General features: G+C 32.4%; 1 protein-coding gene across 1 annotated transcript; it reads right to left on the bottom strand.

Annotated features, from left to right (window-relative positions):
* Positions 1–12,459: 12,459 nt before the first annotated feature.
* LOC127127507 (protein OCTOPUS) lies at positions 12,460–15,120 on the bottom strand. The gene has a single exon (XM_051056706.1). It carries the CDS (start codon positions 14,832–14,834, stop codon positions 12,618–12,620), a length of 2,217 nt encoding a protein of 738 aa, XP_050912663.1. The 5' UTR covers positions 14,835–15,120; the 3' UTR covers positions 12,460–12,617.
* Between the last annotated feature and the right edge of the window lie 9,844 nt (positions 15,121–24,964).

Here is a 24,964-nt window from a genome sequence, read left to right as displayed (position 1 = left end):
TCTCTACCATATGGTTGAGGTATTTATATAGGTCTATTGGGTTTGCATCTTTAGACTCAAGGAGTGGTTATTTTGCTCCTATCTCAGGAGTGTGGGATGTGGAAAGCCGTTATCCCCCATATTATTTTGGAGAGCATGGTTTCCGCCGTTTGAATGAGCTTTTCGTACTGTTAATACCTAAGGACATGTTATTCCTAATGTTGTATAAGTGGGTGAGGGACGGTCTAACCCAAGCCCAATAGGGGGCGAGCGTTGCACCCAATGGGAGGGTGTTGCGACCAATGGCCATTGGCGAATAGAAACTCAACTTTGGAAAACAAGTGGTATTTGTACATATTTCCTCAAGCATGAAAGTTTATAAAGGACAAATTGATTTAGTTCGATCGCCTCCAATATTCATGTTTGGGTGACTCCCTCAGGCAAAACTTGGGATGAATCCCTTAAGTAGAACTCAGGAAGAGTCCCTAAAGCAGAACTTCAGGAAAGTCCCTCAAGCAGAACATGGGATGAATCTTCAAATGCAAGTTAAGGTGAATCCTTAAATGTTAGTTAAGGTTAGTGTGTGTGCAACATTAAATGTAGCTAATGATGAGTTTGTACGTGGAAGCCAAATCGACCTAGGTTCCTTACATGTGTCCAAGATAAGAGAATCTTTTCGCAACGATTGATGTACCTTATAAGAGGTTATTAATCACCCTTATGGATAGATTTTAAATCCATATAAAAAGGGGTTCAACCTTCACTATCCACCTTTTCAGATACTTTATCCTCCAAAGATTTTGTCTAAACTCACTTAAGCTAATAGTGACTTTGCTTTCCATATTCACCAAATCCAACTCTCAATCCTCTATTTGCAGGTATATGTCTTTACTCTTTCTTCACCAGTTGTGTATCTCTAACACTTTAGAAAAAAAGTAGTTGTAGTTGAGTGTGATACTTATCCTAGCTTAAAACTTAAAAATGATAAAGTGAAAGTACATTTAGCATATCTCTAAAATCAATTAATATTACTTCTATAAGTCAAAGTGATAAAAGAGCAAAATTCTAGAAAACATAATAATAAAAATGCTTATGTCACTAGGAAAAATAGAAATAATATTTCCCATAAAGTGATTTGTCATTATTTGTCATTATTGTTATGAAAGGGTCATATAAAGCCCTAATGTAACATGAGGAATGTCTAAGTTACGAGTGATCTCAAGACATGGGTACCTAAAGATCTAGTTACTAACCCCAAAGACCAAACTCCAATTGGGTACTGGTGTTACTTCATTGATATATGATACGAGAGTGTTTGAGGATCACTGATAAGACAAGTGTTTCTCGTTAGTGGATTGATGGTTGCAGTATTCAATATCAAAAATAAGTATTTATTTATCGTATCCACATAGACTGATGCGATATTAATGTCGTCCAATAGTTAATATAGTTTAAGTGAGTAATTTGTTTGTGAAAAGTACGTAATATAAAAATGGTAATTGATGAATAAAAGTTGGGAGATAAGACAACTTATTGGGGTTGGGGTTCATCCACTGGTTACACACATATCCTTCTGATCAATTATACAAAGATTAGTTGTTTGATTAATATTATCACGTATCACTCGCTGATAGTGTTTAAGTTAAAACCCTGATGAGAGTTCAACCGTATTGTTTAATCGAACATATATTAGACTATTAAATAATATGATAACATTAAGCATCAATGGTGATTTCCCGATGATTGATGCATATCCATCTTGTATTCTTCAAGTTTTACACTTATCTCAGTCTTTCTCTCTCTAATGGTGTATATCTCTATAATTCCAAAAGTCTCATCAACTGAATGTTTCTGAAACTATGTATAATGGTTATGTCATGCTGCTCTCGCCTGGAGAGCTGTTGCCTAGCCTGGCAAACAACTTTTCTTCATTTTGAAGTATCTGCCAACTCAGCATCTCAAACTTCCTTGTCTCTCCTGTCACGCAAATTGCTCGTATGTCGAGCTTCCTCGCTACAACAGTTAGCTTGCTGGGCGAGCTTTCGCCCGAGTCTCGTTAGATGCTCGCATGGCAAACTTGCAGGTTCTTTCCTTTTTTTTTTATGTTCAACTCTTGGTTTAAGCGTGTAATTCCTGCACAAGAGCAAAGAAATCATAAAGCAAAACACTTATATATTTCAAACTTAGTCTTATTCATAATTTAGGGAATTCAATGGTAGAAAACGGTAAATCAAACTAATAAGTGCCAAGATTTAATATGGTCAAATACCATATTTTTCCCCTTATCAAACTCTCCTCAACTTGAATCTTTGTTTGTCCTCAATCAAAGTCCTAAAAACTTTTCAAATGCAATAATTTTTTTACCAAGTTTCATGATCAACACTACTTTTCAAACAATGAAGAAAATGTATGGTTCAAGTGTAGAATGCATATGCGAAGGTTAAGCTTATAAATTTTCTAGAATCAAAACATGAATATAAATTAAGTTCTAAACACAAGGTTCATGTCATATATTCTAAATCAATAACATAATTCTACTTGAATCATCCTAACACACTTCTTCATAAAATGGATGATGAACTTTGAAATTCAACATGCGGTAAACGAACTCTCATCCAATAACCTTTCTAACGTCTTGATCAATTCATGCATTCATCTAAACAATTCACTTTGAAATTATGAAAGCACATATCACTAAGGACTTTTCAAAGGTTGTAACTTGGTCGGGTTTCAAAAGAAAATGTCATTTTAAAGGATATTGAAAGAAGAATGGTCAAAGTTAATGAAGAGCATCCCAAAAATTTACATTTTCCACACTTTCATTTTTTCTTATGTTCTTTCCACCCCTTAAGATCTTTTGATGCAAAAATTTCACCATTCATTTTCCTTTATTTCTTTCTTTATTTTTCTTTATTTTTTCATTGCATCTTTCTTTTCCCTTTTTTCATTTTTCTTCTTTTTCTTGTGCATGAAGCAAACTCTCCCTAACTTAATAAATTCCCATGTTCCTTTTAAAAATATTCTTCATTCTTGGCAAGGAACATTAATCATGATTGGTTTAAGGTTTTGCTTTCACAGAAAAACTAGAATGTATCAATTATGAACTTTTTAATTTTTGGATGAAAGACAACAAATTCTCAAAGTTGTTTACTTAGTGATTTGTTTGAGTTCATAATTGATTCCTTCATGACTTTTTGGCTTAAAGGGGTTTATAAATGCTCACTCACTCACAAGGTAGGATGAGGCCACTTTTGGTTTGGTGGTTTTGCTCAACATCGAAAATTGCATTGATCATTTCTATGCTTCCACAAATTTCAAAACAAATGCAAGATTTAACATGAATTAAACGAGTTAAAACAAGAATTATCTGTCATCATGAGAAATAAGTGAAAAATGGACGGTTTCCTCAAAATTTCTTGTTTAGACCTAAGTGATGCATGAAATGATTTTGTATGAAGCACAAATTTCAAATTCATGCTAACATTCTAGAAAGAAATAACATGTACCTTGCTTCTATGCAATTCATCCAAAGTTCTTAGCATCACCACTACATTTTGTTGATTTACTTGAAACTTGATTGAATCTTCTTTGCTTCTCTATGCAAATTAGACCAATTTTGAAATCAAACACAAAACATTTGTTGCATAAATTGGAAATTATACTACTTGCAAGACTTAAACAAACAAACTAATTATAAAGAACCAACATCCAAAAGTCATGGTGATAACACCAACAAAATATCCCACATCTAAACAAATAGTGTGAGCATTACAAGATAAAATGAATCAAAAAGCAATAATGTAAATTACTGAAAGTTTTAAAAATATCACTCAGTTATGGCGAGCTTTATTTTCGGTCATCCACATACTAATCAACTATCTCCTCATCTGATTATTCACTTGATCATGTCTTTGTTTCCTCAGATTCTTCTTCTTCATTACTAACAGCTGCTGCCTCCCCTTGCTTGCATTTCCTGTCTGGTTCTCCTACGGGTAAAATACCTAGAGATATAAGCAACATCAATAGGTCATGTGATAGTCTCGTGAACGTGCGGTGGTAAAACCATATATGTGCTCATGAATAATCCCATGATTAAACCAGGGTATGCCAGGTGGCATATATGTTTTGTTCCTGGTTGACGGACACTTTCCACCACCATTTTGAGTTCATTACCTATAATAAGAGCCACGTCCACATACCTTCCCTAGGCAAGGTACAACATAAGGTTTGCGATTTCTAAGGTGAAGGTAGAAGTAAGGCTTCTAGGTTTGATGTTATACAAGATCAGAAGGAGAAAAACTTGGGCAACTAGAGATAAGTCATCTCTATGATATCTAATAGGCACCCCTAAAGCGTTTAGCTGAACACTTCAACCTTCAAGCAAGATGGCTGCAGAGATTTCTTCAATGTTCAATGTGTTTTGGAGAGATTTGCCATAAGGGCACAAACCACATTCCTTTACAATCAAAGGATTCCCTAAATATTCATTAATTACGTCTTTGTTGAAGTAGATGATTCTACCTCTCACCATTGATGTAAACGAGAAGGCTTCACCCTCAAACGGTAAAACATTAGCATAAAATTCTCAAACTACATGATGATTAAATTTCTTGTGTGGATTTATCAAAGTCCCCCACTTCCTCAATTCCAACTGTTGAGCCATTAATCTGTGGTCTCATTTCATCTTTATGGAAAATCTCTTTTCATCCCAAATTCTCATATTTGTAAGTTCTCTAAACCTTCCTTCTTGTTCAACACATAGGAATCTTGAGTAATCAAAAGGTACTTGGATCCTAGAGGTGTTGGCCGCACTTGGTCTTTGCTTCTTTGATAACATATTCTTTTTAGGAGCCATTCCTAAGTTGTAGCTTTTGAAGGAAACAAACTGAAAATTTGAAAGCTTGAAAGTGATATGTTGTAATGGGCATGCAATAAGAACTAAGGTGTGTGAGAAAGATCTTTGAAAAAATGATTTGAATGAGGTCAAATGAACATTTATTAAAATTCCCACCTATTTTTCAGTAAAAACGCGTGCACTGAAAACAAAAGTGGGTGGATGTTGGTTGCTAGAAGTAAATGGAATTCAATTCATTTACTGAATCTGCAATGCTCACCTGGCGAGACAGAGCCAGAAATCAGCGAGAACTTATAAAATTGTCTCTCTTGGCAAAGGAATTGCTCGCTTGGCGAGCTTGCCATATTTCAGTTTTTCTGCAGAGTTTCTCACATGAATTTTTATGCCACTTCCACCCTTTTTTAACATACTTATGCAATAAAAATTGATTAAAAACTTACAAAGTTGGGTTGCCTCCCAACAAGCACGTGTTTAACGTCGTTAGCTCGACGCTTGTTCTATGATTCAGAGATCTGCTTGTGGGGTTGTTGTGGTGAATTGATCAATCTCACCACCTAGGGATTGTTTCAAATTTTGTCCTTTAAAATTTCAATCCTCCTTTGAATTCTGATTCTTCCAAATTCTTTGCACCACACACCGTTATTTTGGCAAGCATGTTTCTCACTGACTTGGTAACTTTGGATAACCCCTTGGTAACTTGCTTGGAAGATTTGGTTGGTTCATGTTTCAACTCTTCTACTGTCTCTCTAAGAATATGAGCTTTTGTTGATACGCCTTGCTCATTCAAGCATTCATCAACCCTGTTGTTTCCTCTGATTTTTTTGGTGGATGCTTTTGCATATCCATGATTGTTTCGTCAGCTTCATCCAGGTTAAAACAAACTTCATTTCCATTTGAATTCCGCTTTACTTCAAATAGGTTAAAACTTATGTCTTCATCTTGGACTCATACCTTCATTATTTCATCATCAACATCAACCATCATTCGTGCGGTTTTCATGAATGGTGGACCCAAGATTATAGGAGTATCATCCTCCTCCTCAATATCCATTACCACAAAATCAATAGGAAACAAAAATTTATCCACCTTGACCAAAACGTCTTCAACTATGTCAGATGGTTGTGTGATGGTTTTGTCGACCAACTGTCGTGTCATCTTTGTATTCTTCATTTGCATATCACCTATCTGCCCGATTACTAATAATGGTATACAACTTATACTTGAGCCAAGATCAATCCATGTTTTTCCCATGTTCATGCTTCCTATTGTGAAAGGTATCGTGACACGACCAAAATCTTCCTCCTTTTACGGAAGGGTTCTCTAAATGATTGCACTACACCTTGCATCTAAACAAATAGTCTCTTCATCTATATACCTTCTCTTTTTTGTAAGAATCTCCTTCATGAACTTAGCGTATGTCGGCATTTGTTCCAAAGCTTCTACAAATGGGATATTGATTTGCAACGTTTGAAAATATCCAAAAATCTAGCATACTATCATTCATTATCTTTCTTTATAAGAGCTTAAGGATACATACGATTTTTCACTAGCGAACTCTTCATCTTTTCGGTTCCTTTCTTCTGATTTTTATGTTTCTCCTCATCACTCTTTTTTTTCTCAATATTTTTTGTTTCATTTTCAACTAATGCTTCTTTATTGTTTTGTTCTTTTACCTCCTCCTCACTTTCTTCTATCTCTCCATCTTGTTTTTCAATCACAACTATTTGTTTTTCTGGATTTTCACCGGCTCCAGTTTCAATCACTCTACCACTCCTAATTTTAATTGCTTTACAATTCTCTCTTGGATTGATTTGAGTATTGGCGGTGAATGTCCCTCCTTGTTGATCAACCATTTGTTTTGCAATTTGTCCAACTTGTGTTTCAAGATTCTTGAATGAAGCATCGGTATTTTTCTAATTCACAATTGATATTTGCATAAACTAATTCAAGGTGTCTTCTAACTTTGAAGTTTTGTCTGGCAGTGGAGGATTCTGATTGAAATTCTAATAAGGATTTTTCATCTTTTACGACCCTATATCTTGTCTCCAACCTTGACCATAACTCGCATTATTCTCACGTTGATAGCCCCGATTAACTTGATATGATGCTTTCCTTTGTTGTTGATTCCTAATATAATTCACTTCTTCATTAGCTGGAGGATAGAAGTCAGTAGGATCATCACTTGTGAAAAGTTACCAAAAAGCGATTTGTCGAGGTTTACTAGACTTCTCCTGCATCTGCTTGAATTGTTGTGGAAGTTTTGAAAGTTGCTTGGTGAGTTCTTCCACTATTTGAGTAAGTAACTTATTCTGAGCCCAGATAGCATCATTCGTTCCTAACTTAGGAATACCAACTTCCCATTGTGATGCACCTCTGTTATAATGGACTTGATGATCGTTGAGTGTCATTCGATCAATGATGGCTATTACATCCTCTACACTCTTAGACATTAAGGAGCCACCCACTGATGAGTCTAACAAAAGTTTAGGATGCAATTAAATTCCATTGCGGAATATGTGAAGTTATGTAATATCATCGAAACCATGACTAGGACATCTTCTCAACATAGACTTGTAACGCTCCCATGCTTCACAAAACGTTCTTGTAGAACCTTGGGCAAACACGAGTAGCTGCGGTCTTTGCATCCATGAACTTTTTGTGTGGAAAGAACCAATTGAGAAACTTTTCTTCAAGAATATTCCAGTTAGTCTAGATACCAATCCTTAGCTTTACCAATCAAATAATGAGGAAAGAGTTTCATAAATACGACTTCCTCTTCTGCTTCAGAAGACCTAAATGTACCGAATAATTCATAGAATTTGGTGAGGTGAGTGTATGGATCCTCATTATCAAGACTCGTGAAAGGATTCACATAAATAATCGGAAGCAAACACATCTTCCCCTCTAATGCCCAGCATTGGTAGGTATTATGACCATGTGAGTCGATCGCCTTGGGCTGTTGTGACATGGCATACTTCCAACTACGGGCGGGTTGTTATTGATAACATGTCCTGTGTTATTTCGGTCTCAGCCATGAATTTTTCTTGTTGTGAAGAATAAGAAATTGAGGTAGAAGTTACTTCTTGTTGCTTTCATTGATTGGCTAGTTGTTTGTGTCTTCTGGTTTTGTTGTTGTTCCGTCAGATTGTCATTTCGACCTCAGGATCAAAAAGAAGTTTATCTTCCGTTGTTTTACCTCATATGCACAGAATTCACAACCTAACCAACACAAGTGAGAAATATGATAAGTAAAAATATATGTACAATATAATCGATTGCAAAATTGCTTAAACAAATATGAACTGTCGCAATGCTTTTAATATCTAAATGCCAGTCCTCGACAACAATGTCATTTTGATGGTTGCGGTATTCAACTTTAAAATTAAGTATTTTATCATCTTATCCACAGGGACTGATGCGATATTAATATCATTCAATAGTTAATATAGTTTAAGTGAGGAAATGTTGAGTGATTTATTTGTGAAAAGTACGTAATATTATAACGGTAATTGATGAATAAATGTTTGGAGATAAGACAACTTGTTGGGATTGGGGTTCATCCACTGATTATGCATATATCCTTCTGATCAATTATATAGAGATTGGTTGTTTGATTAATATTATCATATATCACTCGTCGATAATGTTTATGTCTAAACCCTGACGAGAGTTCAACCATATTGTTTAATCGACAATCTCTCAACCTATTAAACAACATAGTAGCATTAAGAATCAATACTATAGTGAATGTTTAACCCTAAATCTATTTCTAGAGTTAACATATGATTATCCTAGATCGAGATTCAAAGAGTATTTCTCAATAACGGTTTGAATATATAAGGTAAACAAGTAAGCAAGGGTAACATCAATATCAGTAAACAACTAATTCACATATAATTCCATAATCATAATAAATACAAATTGTTGCGGTAAACTACATACAATCCCAACAAGCAAGAGATTTAGCTACTCATGGTAGCTTTGATTACAAATGAAAAGAAATAAAGATGATCAATGATGATTTCTCGGTGATTGATGCATATCCAACTCATATTCTTCCAGTTTTACTCTTCTCTCTGTCTTTCTCTCTCTAATGGTGTATATCTCTGAAATTCCAAAAGTCTCCTCAATTGAATGTTTTTGAAAAAATATATAGTGGTTGTGCTCTGCTGCTCTCGCCTAGCGAGCAACATTTCTTCACCTTTAAGTATCTATCAACTCAGCATCTCAAACCGCCTTGTCTCGCATGGCGAGAAAAAGGCTTGCATGGCGAGCTTCCTCGCTGCAGCCTCACCTGGCGAGAATGAAACTTTTTGATTATGGAAAGTCTCTAACTTGTCTCGCCTAGTGCTCGTTGAAGCCTTCGCTGGGCAAGATGGCTCGCTTGAGGCTCGCATGGCGAGAAGGATGATTTTCGCTTATGTTTCTCCATGCTTGAGTGTCATTGTTGGCTTGTTGGGTGAGTTTTCGCCTGAGTCTTGCTAGATGCTCGCCTGGCGAACTTGCAGATTCTTTCCTTTCTTGCTTTGTGTTCAAATATTGGTTTAAGTGTGGAATGCCTGCACAATAGCAAAGAAATCACAAAGCATACAACTTATATGTTTCAAACTTAATCCTATTCACAATTTGGGGAATTCAATGGTAGAAAACTGTAAATCGAGTCAATAAATGCCAAGATTTAATGCGGGCAAATACCATATTTTGGCACTTATCATGGATCTCTAAGACAAGTGAAGAAAGACGTATTCAATCATATTTTATGATATATTTCCATTGATATATAAGTGTTTGTTGTATACCAGTTTTACTTGTGCAACAAGTTAAATAATAAATTATCTCAATTGGTATGATCGTTCTCATTTTTAAATCTCTTTATTGTTGTGCTTGATTTACCTTAATTATAAATTTGTCTTATATGTTGATCTAATGTGAACATTTGTTTATCATGTGTGATCATTTGATTGTGTTATATGTGAATAACATATATCATTATATCATGATCATTAATATATTTTCATCTGCATCAAAAAATTTATTTGCATAATTTTCATTCAAATTAAAGCATTTATTTTCATTAAAATCATATTTTTCCTTACAACTGTATCAAACATTACAATTTATCGTTAAATTTTTTTAATTATTTTGTGTTTTGAGTCACAAGAATCTTGAATCGAGTCAAATGAAATTATGTGTGAAAACGTTTCAGCTCAAGATATTTGACTCGTGTCACATATTCCCATGTCTCAAATCAAAGTGTACATTACAAAGCTTTTTAAAACTCGTGACTCAAATAAAAAATATTCTTAACTCGAATAAAAAATCTGCTTGACTCAAATAAAGTTTTTTGTCATTTTGATTCGAATTGATGTTCAACTTGACTCAAATCAAGCTTCATGTTAATTCCCAACCATCAAAACCTTTCAACTTTCAATTTCATCCATTGAATCTCTTATACAAATTTTACATTTTTTTTTATTTTCCTTATTCACATCTCATTTGCACACTTAATTTCTCCAAACCTCTCTAAACTTACATCTCTTAGTATCAAGCTCCAATAATATTCATCTGACATTATTCCTTTGGGTTCTGAGTTCTAAATTCAGATTCAAGTTTTATCTGAACCTCAACAAGAAATAAATTTATATTAAATATATATATATATATATATATATATATATATATATATATATATATATATATATATATATATATATATATATATATATATATATATATATATATATTCGGTAAGAATTGGATAAGATACCTAAATTGTTGTAGGTATTTTTAGTGAGTAACTATCTTTACTTAATATCTTTATCAAAATATTATATTTTGTTGTAGGTGTTTTTTTATATCCAAAACCTTTTTTACTATTTTCTAATCAAATATATATATTTTTTGGATTAATATTAAATGGTTAAAATTTTAAGTTAAATATTTTTTATTTAATATAAATTAAAAATAAAATTTTAATTTTAATTGCTTCATCTGATCTAATTAAAAAAATGTAGAATGCATGGCAAAATTTTCATTTCCTTTTTTAGATAGTAATTGAATTTATAGTTTAGAAATAAATAACCCTTTAAATATACACAAATCGTGCAAAACATCGATCAAAATTATATCTTTCCATTGAATTTACACATGCTTGTTCTACCTAAAAATAAAAAATGAATTTACATGATTGTTATGAGACAACCAGAATCTGATCGGCGATCGGTTAATCTATATATAAAAGAACACACCTCCCAAGTAGTAATATCCAAATCAAAAGAAACAATTAATCAATTCTGAATCAATTATTTAACCAAACCCAACAAAGACATTTTTCATTACAATCAAATTCCAAAGTAAAGTAACTGAAAATATTCCGGATTTATCAATAAAATATAAAGAAGAAACATTGAAGAACAGAAAAAAAAAATTAGACAAAATAATATTTATGGAAAGCAATAAAGGACTAGATTCCTGCTATTTTTTCTTATATACAAACAAATCTCTACATTAAGGAAAATCATATAAAGCTTCAAACGATGTTGACCTATCATTCCACATGCACCAATATATTCTAGTTTCAAATAAGATAAGTAGCTCCAACATTAAAACAAATCTACAAAATTGTTCTGTTTTTCACAAGCTGCATGGCATAGGCCAAAAAACCTTATGAATTCATATTAAAGTAACAGCTATATATCAATACTAACAGATTAACTTCTCAGAACAACAACAATCGAGTCTTATTCGCGATATAGATAACTTTCGCCATAATATTGTATCCAAAATCATATTTCTTGGAATAGAGTTAAAAACTAACAAGAGACAAGAGTGCAGAAATTTGGCATACAGAATCGAAACACTTTTGAAAGCATCAAAATTATCTTTCCATCACACCAGCCAGCAAGGAATAGACATAAAGGTATTGAAGGAATACATAGATATAACACAAAGCTAATAAGGTAATGTTTTAATTGGGACCATTGTCTGAAATAAGTCACATGTAAATAAAGTTTTGGTTAATTGATACCAACCGAGCAAGAAAAAAAGCACTCTTGGAATACAACAGCTATCTGTGGAGTTGTACTCAAAACTACAACTTATGACAAGCAGCAAAACCAGGTGGCATGAGCCCACCTTGTTATCACTTTTGCAGAAATGCATAACATTCCAAAAATTCAAGTTAAAATGCTCCCAAATTATAAAAAATAAACCCAACATTGCACCAATCAGTTAAGCTTTTGCAGAATAAAGACACAAAAATGAAACACATCCTGTCCAAAGTAGAGCACAATTTTCAGTGGCACCATACTGCCAAACCATATTCCTCTGCTTTTTTCTGGCAATAAAAGAAACGGCGTGCATGTTTGGTATTTCAAAGTGTAGATTTTGCAAAATTATAATGGTTCAAGCTGGTGATTTTATTTTTGCTGGTCCAAACATACACAACAACCATGTAACAACAAATAAGACTCATCCCATTAAAATCATCAAGTATAGTATCTTGTTTGGTACAAACCAGAGACTAGCAATATTATCAGCATGTGGATACTGTAAAAAGAAAGAAACATTGTTATTGAGAGTAATCTAATATAATTTAATCTAAAAAGCAGTGTTGCCAATTACTGTAAAAGAAAAATGCAGGGTGTTTTTATCCAATCCAACCAACCAACCATGAAGAATACATAGCCATGTGTTAATTTTACACAAGAAATGCAGCAAATGTAACAACATGAAACCAAAGAACACCTTATGGAATTTCAATTTTTTGTTTTTTTTTTCTCTTTCAATACAACCTAAGTACACTTCTAGCAATAGAATGTGCCTGATTGGACCTTCCTTTCGAGGCACCGTTTCTCCGGCCACCGGGCGTTAAGTAGAGCTTCAAGAGACCGCCATTATCCATGTTGTCGTTAGGAGAGTATCTCGCACTTCTGTTCCTCTCCAACACAAACTCATCCCTTGCTTTTCTTCCAAGGTACCCGTTACTACTCTGAACATCACTCTTCCTCCCACTGAAAATTCCTCCTCCTCCCATGCTTCCTCCCATGCTCGGTGCATTCCTCCAACTCACACTACTATTGCTCCTCAAGATCTTCCTATTCAAACCACCACCGCCACCAATACTACCAATTCCAACACCACCTCTAACATCTCCATTCCTTTCCCCTCTAAACTCCTGCCATGACTCCGAGTAAGAACGTTCCACCCCATTACCATTACCTCCTCTACTACTATACCTATCATCTTCCTCCTCTTTGTTATTATTCCCTCCACCACGACGATGTATAAAGCCCCAAATACTCCACGCCTTGCTCCATCTACTCGAACTCTTCTTAGACCCCCCTTTACGATCACCATAACCGTTATTACTCCCAACAACAGAAGCATTATCTCTATACCCCAATTCAAAACTCTCAGAACAATCATCCCTCAAGGAATTATTCGAATTAGAATTGGAATTATTTGAATAATCCCTCAAATCCCTATCGACTTTCTGTCCATGTAATAAATAATCAACACCAGCATTAGCATTAACATTAACACTAGCAGTAGTAGGAGTAACCTTAGCATTAGAAACAGGTTTCAATTCATCCATTTCAGCAACAACAGCAGCTGCGGTCTTTCTAATAGAACTAGACCTATCAAGGCTTTTCCTTCTCCTGGTTGAAGAATCAGAGTAATACTCTTTTGTCTGAGTCGAATTACCGGGCATATTAACATTCTCTTCACCGTTTTCATTCAAAAGCGGTGGTTCCTCAACTGGTATAAGTGAATCAGTTCTTTGAACATGAACAGGAGCATCTTCAACAACAGAAAGCATAGTAGGTAAAGGCACTCTGGGAAATGTCTTTCCAATCAGATAACCATCCCAAGAAGCTCGAGGCTCCTCGAAGGAATAACGAGGATCGTCAAACGACATGCGAGCTATGTCGAGCGAGAATCGTGGATCAGTATCACACGAACGACGGCCAAAGCCGTAGTCGGCGATCTCTGACTGAGTTTCCCGAAACTGACGGCCGATTGGCTTCTCCACCGGCAATAGAGTCGAGGAGCCGGAAACTGCGCCGTTTCGTGGACCTCGCTTCTTAGCCTTCTGCTTCTGCCTCCATTTCTGAAGCTTCTTGCTGAAAACCGAAGCTGCAGACCAGAAACTTCCGGCGATTTCCTTTAAATCTCGACCTGAACTTTTCTTCGCCTGTGAATCTAGATCCATGTGTTCCTTCATCGGTTTCAAGGATTCTTCTTCAGCAAAAACCAACTCTGGTTCCGGTTCAAGTTGAAAATCAGGCTCTTCTTCTACGATTTCGTGAAAACTTTCCTCAATCACATTGGAAAGCTCTCGTTCTCGTTGTTGCAGTGGTTGTGGCGGTTCTAAAACCCTAATTTCGTCTTCGTCTGAATCTTCAACGACAATGTTATCTTGTTTTTCCTCTTCGGACTCGATGAACGGTTGTTGAAGAGTGGAAGATGAAGCTAGGTTTCTGGTATCAAGGTCAGGGAGGAGACGCGGAGGTTCAGGTTTGGGGATTTTGCGTTCGTCGGCTTGATTGAAGAGGGAATAGAGCGTGCTACGACCGCGAACGTCGCAGGATTTTCGTTGAGGCTCAAATGTGCCGGAGAAGCCTTCGTTTTTGGAGGCGGAGAAGGATTTAGTGCGGCGGAGTTCAGGGAAGAGTGAGTTGGAAGAAGCCGAAGTTGGAGGACGGTTATTGCGCTGGGAAGTGGAAGGACGGAAAATGGCTTTAAGTGCAGCGGCGGCAGTGGAGGAAGTGGGCGGTTTGCGGTTGGAGGTGGAAGAGGAGGAGGCGTTGTTGTTGTTGTTTGGATCGAGAACGGCGAGGCGTTCGCATAGGCATGAAGGGCAGAAGCCTGTGAAAGTCTCTTGAGGGTGGATGTCACAGGAGGTGGAGGGACGGTTTGGTTGAAGCTGTGGCGGTGGAGGTGGTTGTTGTTGTGGTGGTGGTGGTGGTTGTTGTTGAGTTTGTGGTTGGGGATTCATAACCGTAAATGGTGGTGTGTGATTGTAAAGAGTGTGGTCATGTTACGGTGGAAGAAGAAAAAGAAAAAGGGTTGTGTAATGTAATGTGTGTGAAAGAGATAGAGAGAGTGGGAGAGAGTGAAGAAAAAGAATGAAAGGGAGTGTGTGTTTGTGTGTTGTCTGTGTGTTTGTTTGACAAAGAAAGGAGAGAGAAAGAGAACTGTTTGGTTCCAACGGACACACAGAAAAAGAAAAGTGTGGAGAGAGAGAATCTCGCTGATTGGGGACTCAACTCAACAACAAACCCCTCTCACTCTCAACAATATATTTATATAATAATAATATATTCATCATTTTATTTAACTAACTTATTTTACATTACTCATTTTCATTCTTTTTTTTTAAACTCAAACTCATGATTTTTAACTCTATATGTATAAATTAGTTTCTTTTACACCGAGCGCATACATTTATTTAACTATCTTATTATAAACTACATTACACAATATTCAAATCTTTGTGTTGAATGGTGGCATTATATTTCTTCTCATACAAGAGTTATTGCTCATGATATTCATAGTCATGAAGCTTATATAAATTAACTCACTAAGACAAATCTAGAAGTTTGGATTTCTATCATAAATGATGCTTTTAAAGTTAATCTATATATTTCTCATAATATTCAAATTAAAGATTTTGCTTGTGTGTGAATAATTCCCAACTCACTTAGTAATTTAATTAAAGGATTTTAATGTAACATGTTTCTCATATGTATTTGGGAGAATCATATCTAAATTAGCAAGCAAAACTCAAAGCCTTAAAGGATCACCTCCTTATAGACATTGCCTTTTAAAAGATGCCACCAATTTGCAAAGCAGTTTGTTTCTCCTATGGAACAAGAAATGCTGTCATCAAAAAATGAGTGATTTTTTTTATGCTTAGTTAACACATTTTTTCCACATCGGTTGTATTAAGGTTATTGTCTATTATCCATGGAACTACAAAATTGTCTATTATCCATTCAACTGAAATCTTTTTCTTCCTTTTATTAGGGTGAAGTTCGTATAGCAAAACTCTTTTTGTCCGGATTCTCGACCAGTTATTATTAATAGTTTATAATGATTGATGCAAAAGGGTTTCGTTTTCTACATCGAACGTCCAAGACAGGTTGCACTCTTTTAACACGTCTGAGATTCAACTGGGTTAATTATAGGTCAATGGCAATAACCAAATCACGATGGAAGAGAAAAAGTCATTATCATTTGCAAAACATTTTAGTATTCTCCTTAATGTTTTTCATTTCTGGAATTAAGCTAAGATTAAATTCTTTAATCAAAACCCGTAAAAAGTATAGCAAAGAGTAGAGTTGGTGGAACTAGAGTAGCCCACTCACGTTCTTTATTTCTGAGTTCCCCATCAACCAAACTATTATGGTGTGTAAGGAATGGTATAGGAGAACATAAGAAAATATCCCTTTGTTATAATTGAGTTGGACTACAATAAAGCAACATATAATTTCAATTCCTAAACGACGACTACAAAACTTGTGCAAACGAAAAAATTTGCTAAACTAGAAGAGCAAAAACACATTACGCTCTACTTTTGTAATATTCTTTGTGGTTCAAATGTTATGATTCAAAAAGGCATCGTAGTTGGAAATATCCCTCAAAAATTAAAAATCTTGAGAAGGGATATGAGTATCATGGGTTTTACAAGCCTCAATTTTGAGGGTGGGCAAGCCAATGATGATGATTACATCAAGGTAATTGGGTCATGATATCCCAACTGAAAAAAGAATTACAAATTGCAAACCAATATACTAGGAGGCTAAAAAGATGTTCCACATCAATCCTCACATCTTTCCTAGGAATCATGTTCATCTTTTAAATACTCGTTCTCTTCTAAATGTGTCATTTAGAAACTTCAACCCTACAAAGTCAAGTTAGATTATCAATAGATGGATGAGGATGTGTTGTAAACTCAGTCGACTTTCTTTTGGTAGTAACCAAACATAATAAAAAGGAAGTATTGATTTAGTGGGTTCAAAGAAGAAAGCTCTAGAAGCCACATCACGTGTATAAGGATATAAAGTAACATTGTCTTGCACATGGAAAAAGGATATAGCAAGATTTTAATTTTGGGAAGAAGAATCCATGCTTCTTGATAGGGGTACAAAAACCAACTTATCTAGAGAATATGCCCAAAAAAGAAAGACATTAGACTCAATAGAATACTTTTGATAATCGAGAAGATTACTTGACAATGAAATACATTAATACATTTGTTTACACCTAAAAAGCTAAAACATCAGTTGAAATTTGGCAAATAGAAGAGTTTAGGACTAATCGAAGGTTTCCCAACCCAGGAAGAGTCAGATGAGTATAAAAAACCTGAACATGAGCTAACCAAATCTTTATCATATCTACTATGTCTATTATGGATGAAAAGAATCTAAACACATTCAAAAGCACAATAAGACTGGATAGTTGGGATTATGTCTACATTTAGTGTTTCTAGCTCCATTAACCAAATAAAGCGTTGATTCTATAACTACATGTTAGGAAATGTGAGGTGTCACATATCCTAAATTAGTATAAACACTCACGCATTACCCACATAAATATTTGATCGTGAGAACATTGTTTACTTGTCACAGTGATATGACTAGTGTGACAATTTCCTCTATAAATGTCACACTTTGTAAATAGTTAACAAGATTTGATCAATAAAATAAATTATTTTACGCATTTTATGTCTTTTAGTTTCTTTTATTTTTTATGCATTTCTTAGAATATTAGTTCAACTTCTCATATACATATTTAACATTCTTTAAAGTAGATAAGGAACCCACACATATGATTGACATAATTTCTCCCTCTGAATAACCACTTAAAGAACAAGAAAACTACTGTTAATAATTATAAATCAAGTACCGACTAAACTTTCAAACTTTGACATGTGGTAAACCAGATTTAACATAAAATAAGTTTATTAGTATAATATATAGATCATAATTATAAACTCTATAAAAACTCTTTGTTCTTGAATATAAGCTAAATTTTAAATTATTAGTTATACTTATTATTATTTAACATAAAATAAGTTTATTAGTATAATATCTAGGTCATAATTATAAACTTTATAAAAACTCTTTGTTCTTGAATATAAGCTAAAATTTAAATTATTAGTTATACTTATTATTATTTAAATATATATTTTATTAATATTACAAACTTCTATTAGTAAGTAAAAAATTAGATTTGAGCATAACTATATAGAAAATGATATATTTTAATACTCTTTACATTTTTAAGGATTTATTAACAAGTTTGAAGATGAAGAGGGAGATCTTGAAATAAAATTAAGAAGGAAAAGAAAATGTATGTAATGTGACTCAAAATTCTTCATATATTTAGCGTATAGTTAAAGCGAAGTCCTCAAAGCTAAATTTATTTGTAAGATTGGTTGTGGGGAGGGTTTTTTTTTACATGTGATAGTTATATTTATAATTAGCTCCTTATATTCATATTAGTGACACGAAGATCAAAGCTAAAAGATATAGAGGAGAACGATCAATAGTTTTTTCCCAGAGATTTAATAATACTCTTTTTAAATTAGTACCTATGTGTTCGTGCATAGTGCAGAGAACGATCAATCCACAATTTCCAAAACTTTGTTTCTTTATGGCACAAGTTAGCATTACCCTTTATTTATTTATTTGACTCAACTACAACAACAATAAGTAGTTTATTAAAATTTATGTTTTTTATTTGAAAATAGCCGGTCCACATGTGAATCTACACAAATTAAAAAAATATATAAAAAGTTTAATTATAATTTATTTCTTTAACTTAATTATTTAATTTATATTAATTTCATAATTAATATATGTTACATTATAGTTTAATCTTTATTAGTCAAATTAGTTTATTCCTTCAAATTTCAATTCTAAATATTTAAAGTGGAAGAATATTATTGATAATCCAATATAAATTTACTTTTTTCTTTTTAACTATTGAATATTTTCGCTAAATGTTATTCGTTTGAATTGTGAAAGTCTATTTAATATAAGATGAGTGTTATGTTTACATCAATATCATATATTATACCGTATGTATTATTCACAAATACAGTGAACAAGATCATGAACAATGAAAAATACATGAACAATATATGAACAATATCATGTGAAAACAATATCATGTGAATAATACCTATGTGTGAACAGTACCCCTGTACACATGTGAATAGTACCTATGTGTTCGTGCATAGTGCATGAACAATGTTTTTTTTATAGTAAAATAAAATTGGTTAATAAAATATAAAAAATTGATTAATAAAGTGATGAAGTTGGTTAATAAACGCTTAGATATTAAAGAATAGTTTTTAATAGTAAAATAAAGTTGTTTAATGAAAAGTAAAAAATTGGTTAATAAAGTGATGAATACAGTGAAAGTCTATTTAATATAAGATGAGTGTTATGTTACATCAATATCATATACTATACCGTATGTATTATTCACAAATATAGTGAACAAGATCATGAACAATGAAAAATACATGAACAATATATGAACAATATCATGTGAAAACAATATCATGTGAATAGTACCTATGTGTGAACAGTACCCCTGTACACATGTGAATAGTATCTATGTGTTCGTGCATAGTACATGAACAATGTTTTTTTTATAGTAAAATAAAATTGGTTAATAAAATATAAAAAAATTGATTAATAAAAGTGATGAAGTTGGTTAATAAACGCTTAGATATTAAAGAAGAGTTTAATAGTAAAATAAAGTTGTTTAATGAAAAGTAAAAAATTGGTTAATAAAGTGATGAATACAGTGAAAGTCTATTTAATATAAGATGAGTGTTATGTTTACATCAATATCATATACTATACCGTATGTATTATTCACAAATACAGTGAACAAGATCATGAACAATGAAAAATACATGAACAATATATGAACAATATCATGTAAAAACAATATCATGTGAATAGTACCTATGTGTGAACAGTACCCCTGTACACATGTGAATAGTACCTATGTGTTCGTGCATAGTGCATGAACAATGTTTATTTTATAGTAAAATAAAATTGGTTAATAAAATATAAAAAATTGATTAATAAAGTGAGGAAGTTGGTTAATAAACGCTTAGATATTAAAGAAGAGTTTTTAATAGTAAAATAAAGTTGTTTAATGAAAAGTAAAAAATTGGTTAATAAAGTGATGAATACAGTGAAAGTCTATTTAATATAAGATGAGTGTTATGTTTACATCAATATCATATACTATACCGTATGTATTATTCAATATCATATACTATACCGTATGTATTATTCACAAATACAGTGAACAAGATCATGAACAATGAAAAATACATGAACAATATATGAACAATATCATGTGAAAACAATATCATGTGAATAGTACCTATGTGTGAACAGTACCCGTGTACACATGTGAATAGTACCTATGTGTTCGTGCATAGTGCATGAACAATGTTTATTTTATAGTAAAATAAAATTGGTTAATAAAATATAAAAAATAGATTAATAAAGTGATGAAGTTGGTTAATAAACGCTTAGATATTAAAAAGGAGTTTTTAATAGTAAAATAAAGTTGTTTAATGAAAATTAAAAAATTGGTTAGTAAAGTGATGAAGTTGATTAATAAATTTTAAGATATTAAAAATAATTTTTATTAATAAAATAAAATTGATTAATAAAATATAAAATGTTAGTTAATAAAATTATAAAGTTGATTAATCACACATTTTTATATCGATACCTCTTTAATTTAAATAACAATAATAATAATTTTATATATTATTTTTAAAATTATTTAATATCATAATATTTCAAATAAATTTATTAATGTATATATATATATATATATATATATATATATATATATATATATATATATAAAATAGAGAAGTTAACAATAAAAAATTGAAACAATATTTGATATGATGTAGGTGTACAATCAGATGTAAATATATTATTTCTGTTAATATAATAATGAATCATAAATTTTTTATATCTTTTTAATTGACTTCCTTAATCTCTACCTCCATCATCATATTCACAAATCTTCATCATCTTTACACAAGGTTCTTCAACCAAAAATTCAAACATTTTAATTCAAAATATAAAAAATTGAAAAATTAACAAAACAAAAAGGATATCCAATTTTAATAAAAGAGTAGTTCTACCAAATCAGTCGTGTGCAAGTAGTTGCTTTGGGAATCATCAAACCCAAGCCCTAAAGAAGCCCGAAAAAAACAAGGGGTGTTTCATCGTTTTTGAACGCTAAAGGGGTTGACGTTGCTCAAGACTCTTATTTTTTACATTTGGCCTTCTTATTTGCATTTTCAGAAGGAGATTATAGGTGGAACAAAGGTTCCAATTGATCTTTTTCGCTCAACGCAAGATAATTTCTCAAGAGGAATAGCATTGTGTTGTTAGTCCATGTCAGATTCTGACATGGTGAGAGGTAATTCAAGATTCTGGAAAAGAAGATTAGAAGATGTTGTTGCGATTACATGGAAGAAGGCTAAAGAATTTAACATTCAAGGATTTGAAGACATAGATGTTTATGATGAGAAAATTATATTGCCGAAAATGTAGGATGTAAATCTCCAAATTCGATGAATTATTTTAATTAGATTATTTATAATTTTATTTGATTGATTGGTGTTTTAATTATTTGTTGTGTGGTGATGGGGGTAAGTGTCTTTGAAGTAGAGGTATAAAGAGAGTAAGAGTTTAATGTGATTGTTTAGAATTAACTAGAACTTTAATTAATTATTAGAATAAATAAAATTTTATTTAGATTAATTAAATAAAATAGTAAAATGATAGAATTGGACCATTTATGGGATTTGGAGAAATAGAGAGGAGCAAGAAGTTAGGGAGTTGGGAAATAATGTGAATTAAGAACATTGGGGATTAATGAGGTAATTGGAAATAGTAGTGTAGAAAACCATAAGGATATATTGGGAGTAAGAGGAGACTTGCCTAGTTTTATCAGTACGTGAAAATTGAGATAGAAGGCAAAGAGGAGAGAAAGAGCTTTTGGAAGGGAGAAGAGCAAAAGCTAGGATTTTGAAGAGGCAAGCCATAAAAGTTGCTTGTTTTGACATAAATTGCTAGAAATCTAAGGTAAAGGGAGAAATGGCTACCAATTAGGCGTATTTCATGATGGGGTAGTGATGAGGAGCCTTAACCTCATTAGGGTTCTTAGTTTTTTCTTCTTATAAATGATTTTTGATGAATTATTGAAGATTATTGATGGACCTTGTGCTTATATGTGTTGCTACGATGAATCCATGATGAATTGTGTGAATTGTATGTTAGTCATAGATAAATGATGTATTATTGAGTTAGATGTTAAAATATGATAAATATTCATATGTTTTCATGTACAGTGATGTATGGTATATTTTGGGACTCTTAGAGGTCAAAACTTAGGGTTTGGGGTCTAATAAATGGCTGAAAAAACAAGAGCAATCGCACAAAAAATGTGGAAGGATATATCAAGGTTAGTGCCATAAATTTTTTAGTGTCACTACTATAAATAACACTTTTTATGATGAAACTTTCACCTCGAACATGCTAAAAACCGAGAGTATAGTTCCTGGTAGCGTCAAACTAACAACTTGTTACCTTAGTTTTCCATAAAACCGAGGGAAGATATCTATAAGGGAGCGTTATTTTATTTTTAATATAACCTATTACCTCGGTTTTTTGGAATATAAATATTAGGGAGGTCGCTTCAAATCCCGGTTACTTCATTTTTATGTTTTTTTCTTAATGGTTTAATTACTATTTCTCACTTGACGCCTTTCCAGTTTCCATATTTTCTTTGTTAAATTTTTTTTCTTCATTTCTTAATAAGTTAATTAGTAAAACTCAAAATATTTGCTATCATAAAAAATGTTAGGCAATCTACGATTGAAAAGGAAAGAAAAAATTTCATTGATAATCAATTACATATTACAAAAAAACAGGACAACAGATAAATATTCCACATATTCAAACTTCTATCTCCACTCAACTTCAATAGTTAATCATGCTCTTTTTACCCTTTTAACTATCCCTAACTGAGAGAAAAGTTCAGAAAAAACTCTTCCATATGGTATGAGGAAAGTCATTTCCTCGCGAGAGGTCACAACCATTTCCATTAAGAAGTTAAAAATAATAAGAGGAAGATTAATTTTGACGTTATGGATAAGGAAGTACAAAAGATGTTTGTCATCTGAAATAAGCATTTCTAGTTGTTTCTCTCTTTGATGGAGATTTGACACTAGAAGTTAATGTCAAGCTTTTGCAATTGGGATGAGAGTATCAGAACTGATGAGCTTATTGTAGTTGACATAAATGAGGCGAAGGTGGGTTGAGAAGAAATTTTTGAATCTACAATGTTCAACATAACTACCTTTCTCGTCACGCTTTATTGTCTGAGCAATAAGTGTCCGAGTAATAGTTATAGGAAATTCATATACATTGGACTGTATTGTCTGACTAGATTGCCTAACAGAGGTATTTAACCAGAATTCTGTTATGAGATTAGTGTAGATGAGTCCATGAAGCATGTTAAAGTAACCTTTCAACTTTTGTTTGGAAATAGTTTTCATTAGATCAAAATCTTTGTCTTTCAACTCATCGAACTTAACAAATTTTTCATTGATAACGAACAAAACATTTCCATCTCTGTTGAAGGTTTTTGTAGACATTTTTTGAATAAAAAGAAAAGACATTTAAATTAGATTTGAAGACATAAAGAAATGAAAATGAAATGAGACCTTAATAGTGTATAAATAAGTTGAAAAAGAGGAAGTGAAATAATCAGAGAAGCTCAAACACATCCTTGAAAATCCAAAAGATACGTTACGTTTTAAATAGGGATGATAATTATTATTCTAGTGATATGATTCCAAGGCACAATGTTTTATTTAAAAAAAAATATAAAAACCATATATTACCTTGGGTTTTTCATATTACCGAGGGGAAAAACCACATATTACCAACAATCCATGAATCTTTCTTTTTTATTTGTAAACTAAATGATCTATCACGTCGGTCGCCCTAATAACCGAGAGATAAAATAAACAGATTTTACTATAAAATAATAAAATTTTGTTAATATTCTTTATAATTAATGAAATATAAAAATAAATAAATTATTTACCTCAATTTTCTATTAAAACGAGGGTTAAAGTATGTTACCTAAACATAAAAAACCATGAGTGATTATGTTGATCAAATATTTATGGTTTATTTCATGACTATCAATGCTCAAGACACTACCATTAGTGATCCGCGTGAAACATAAAAAAATTACATTATAAAAGCATATTTATGAATATGAAGAAGCAAGTGAATCATCATGAAGCGCTTGAAACTATCTACATCCACATCTTTAAGATTTGGAAGATCATTTGCCATGAAAAGATCGCTAAGATGGATTGCAAGAGCATAAAATTATTTGGGTTTAAGGACTGTGTTCTTAAATATTTATTTGAGCAAAAATCATTTATTTATCTAACCTTTTTTTTATCAACCCTTTTTTTATCAAGTCTTTTTTTTATATCAGAAATAAATCCATGTGAGATAAAGCCATTGCGAATATATTCGCACCCAACATTTCATCTTGCTCAAATATCAAGGATTCAAAGATCTAACATATGATCTTTATAGACTAATTAATTTTTATTTTAATATTCTATGTAAAGAATGTATTATTCTAGGTAAACATCTTTGGTGTAAGCCCTAGAGGCCAATATTTTCGGTACTTGTATCAAATTATTTATTAATAATAAAAAAAAATTCTTTATTATGTTTGTTTAATAAAGTCCCTAGACTAGCTAGTCTGTTTAATGTATCAAGTGTGACTTAATCATGAGATCCCATTAAACATAAGGTCATTATTCTTAAAGTATCCATAGTCGAGCTTTGTTATGAAGTGAGATAATATTAAAGCATTGAGACTATTATGTATATAGACTGATGATCACATCTCATGGATCATGGATAAAGAGTTATCAAGTCTTAAACATATGTATGAATATCAGGAGTAATATTTATACTGGATTGACCCGCTATGAGAATACTACATAGAATGTTATGCAAAGTGTCA

Source organism: Lathyrus oleraceus, chromosome 3, assembly GCF_024323335.1.
Source record: "Lathyrus oleraceus cultivar Zhongwan6 chromosome 3, CAAS_Psat_ZW6_1.0, whole genome shotgun sequence".
Classification (NCBI taxonomy): Eukaryota; Viridiplantae; Streptophyta; class Magnoliopsida; order Fabales; family Fabaceae; genus Lathyrus; species Lathyrus oleraceus.
Note: the sequence above shows the minus strand (reverse complement) of the source record. Positions and strands in the feature narration are given on the sequence as shown.

Excerpts from the sequence above, each read along its gene's own strand:
- LOC127127507 (XM_051056706.1), bottom strand. The coding sequence starts at position 14,834 with ATGAATCCCCAACCACAAACTCAACAACAACCACCACCACCACCACAA.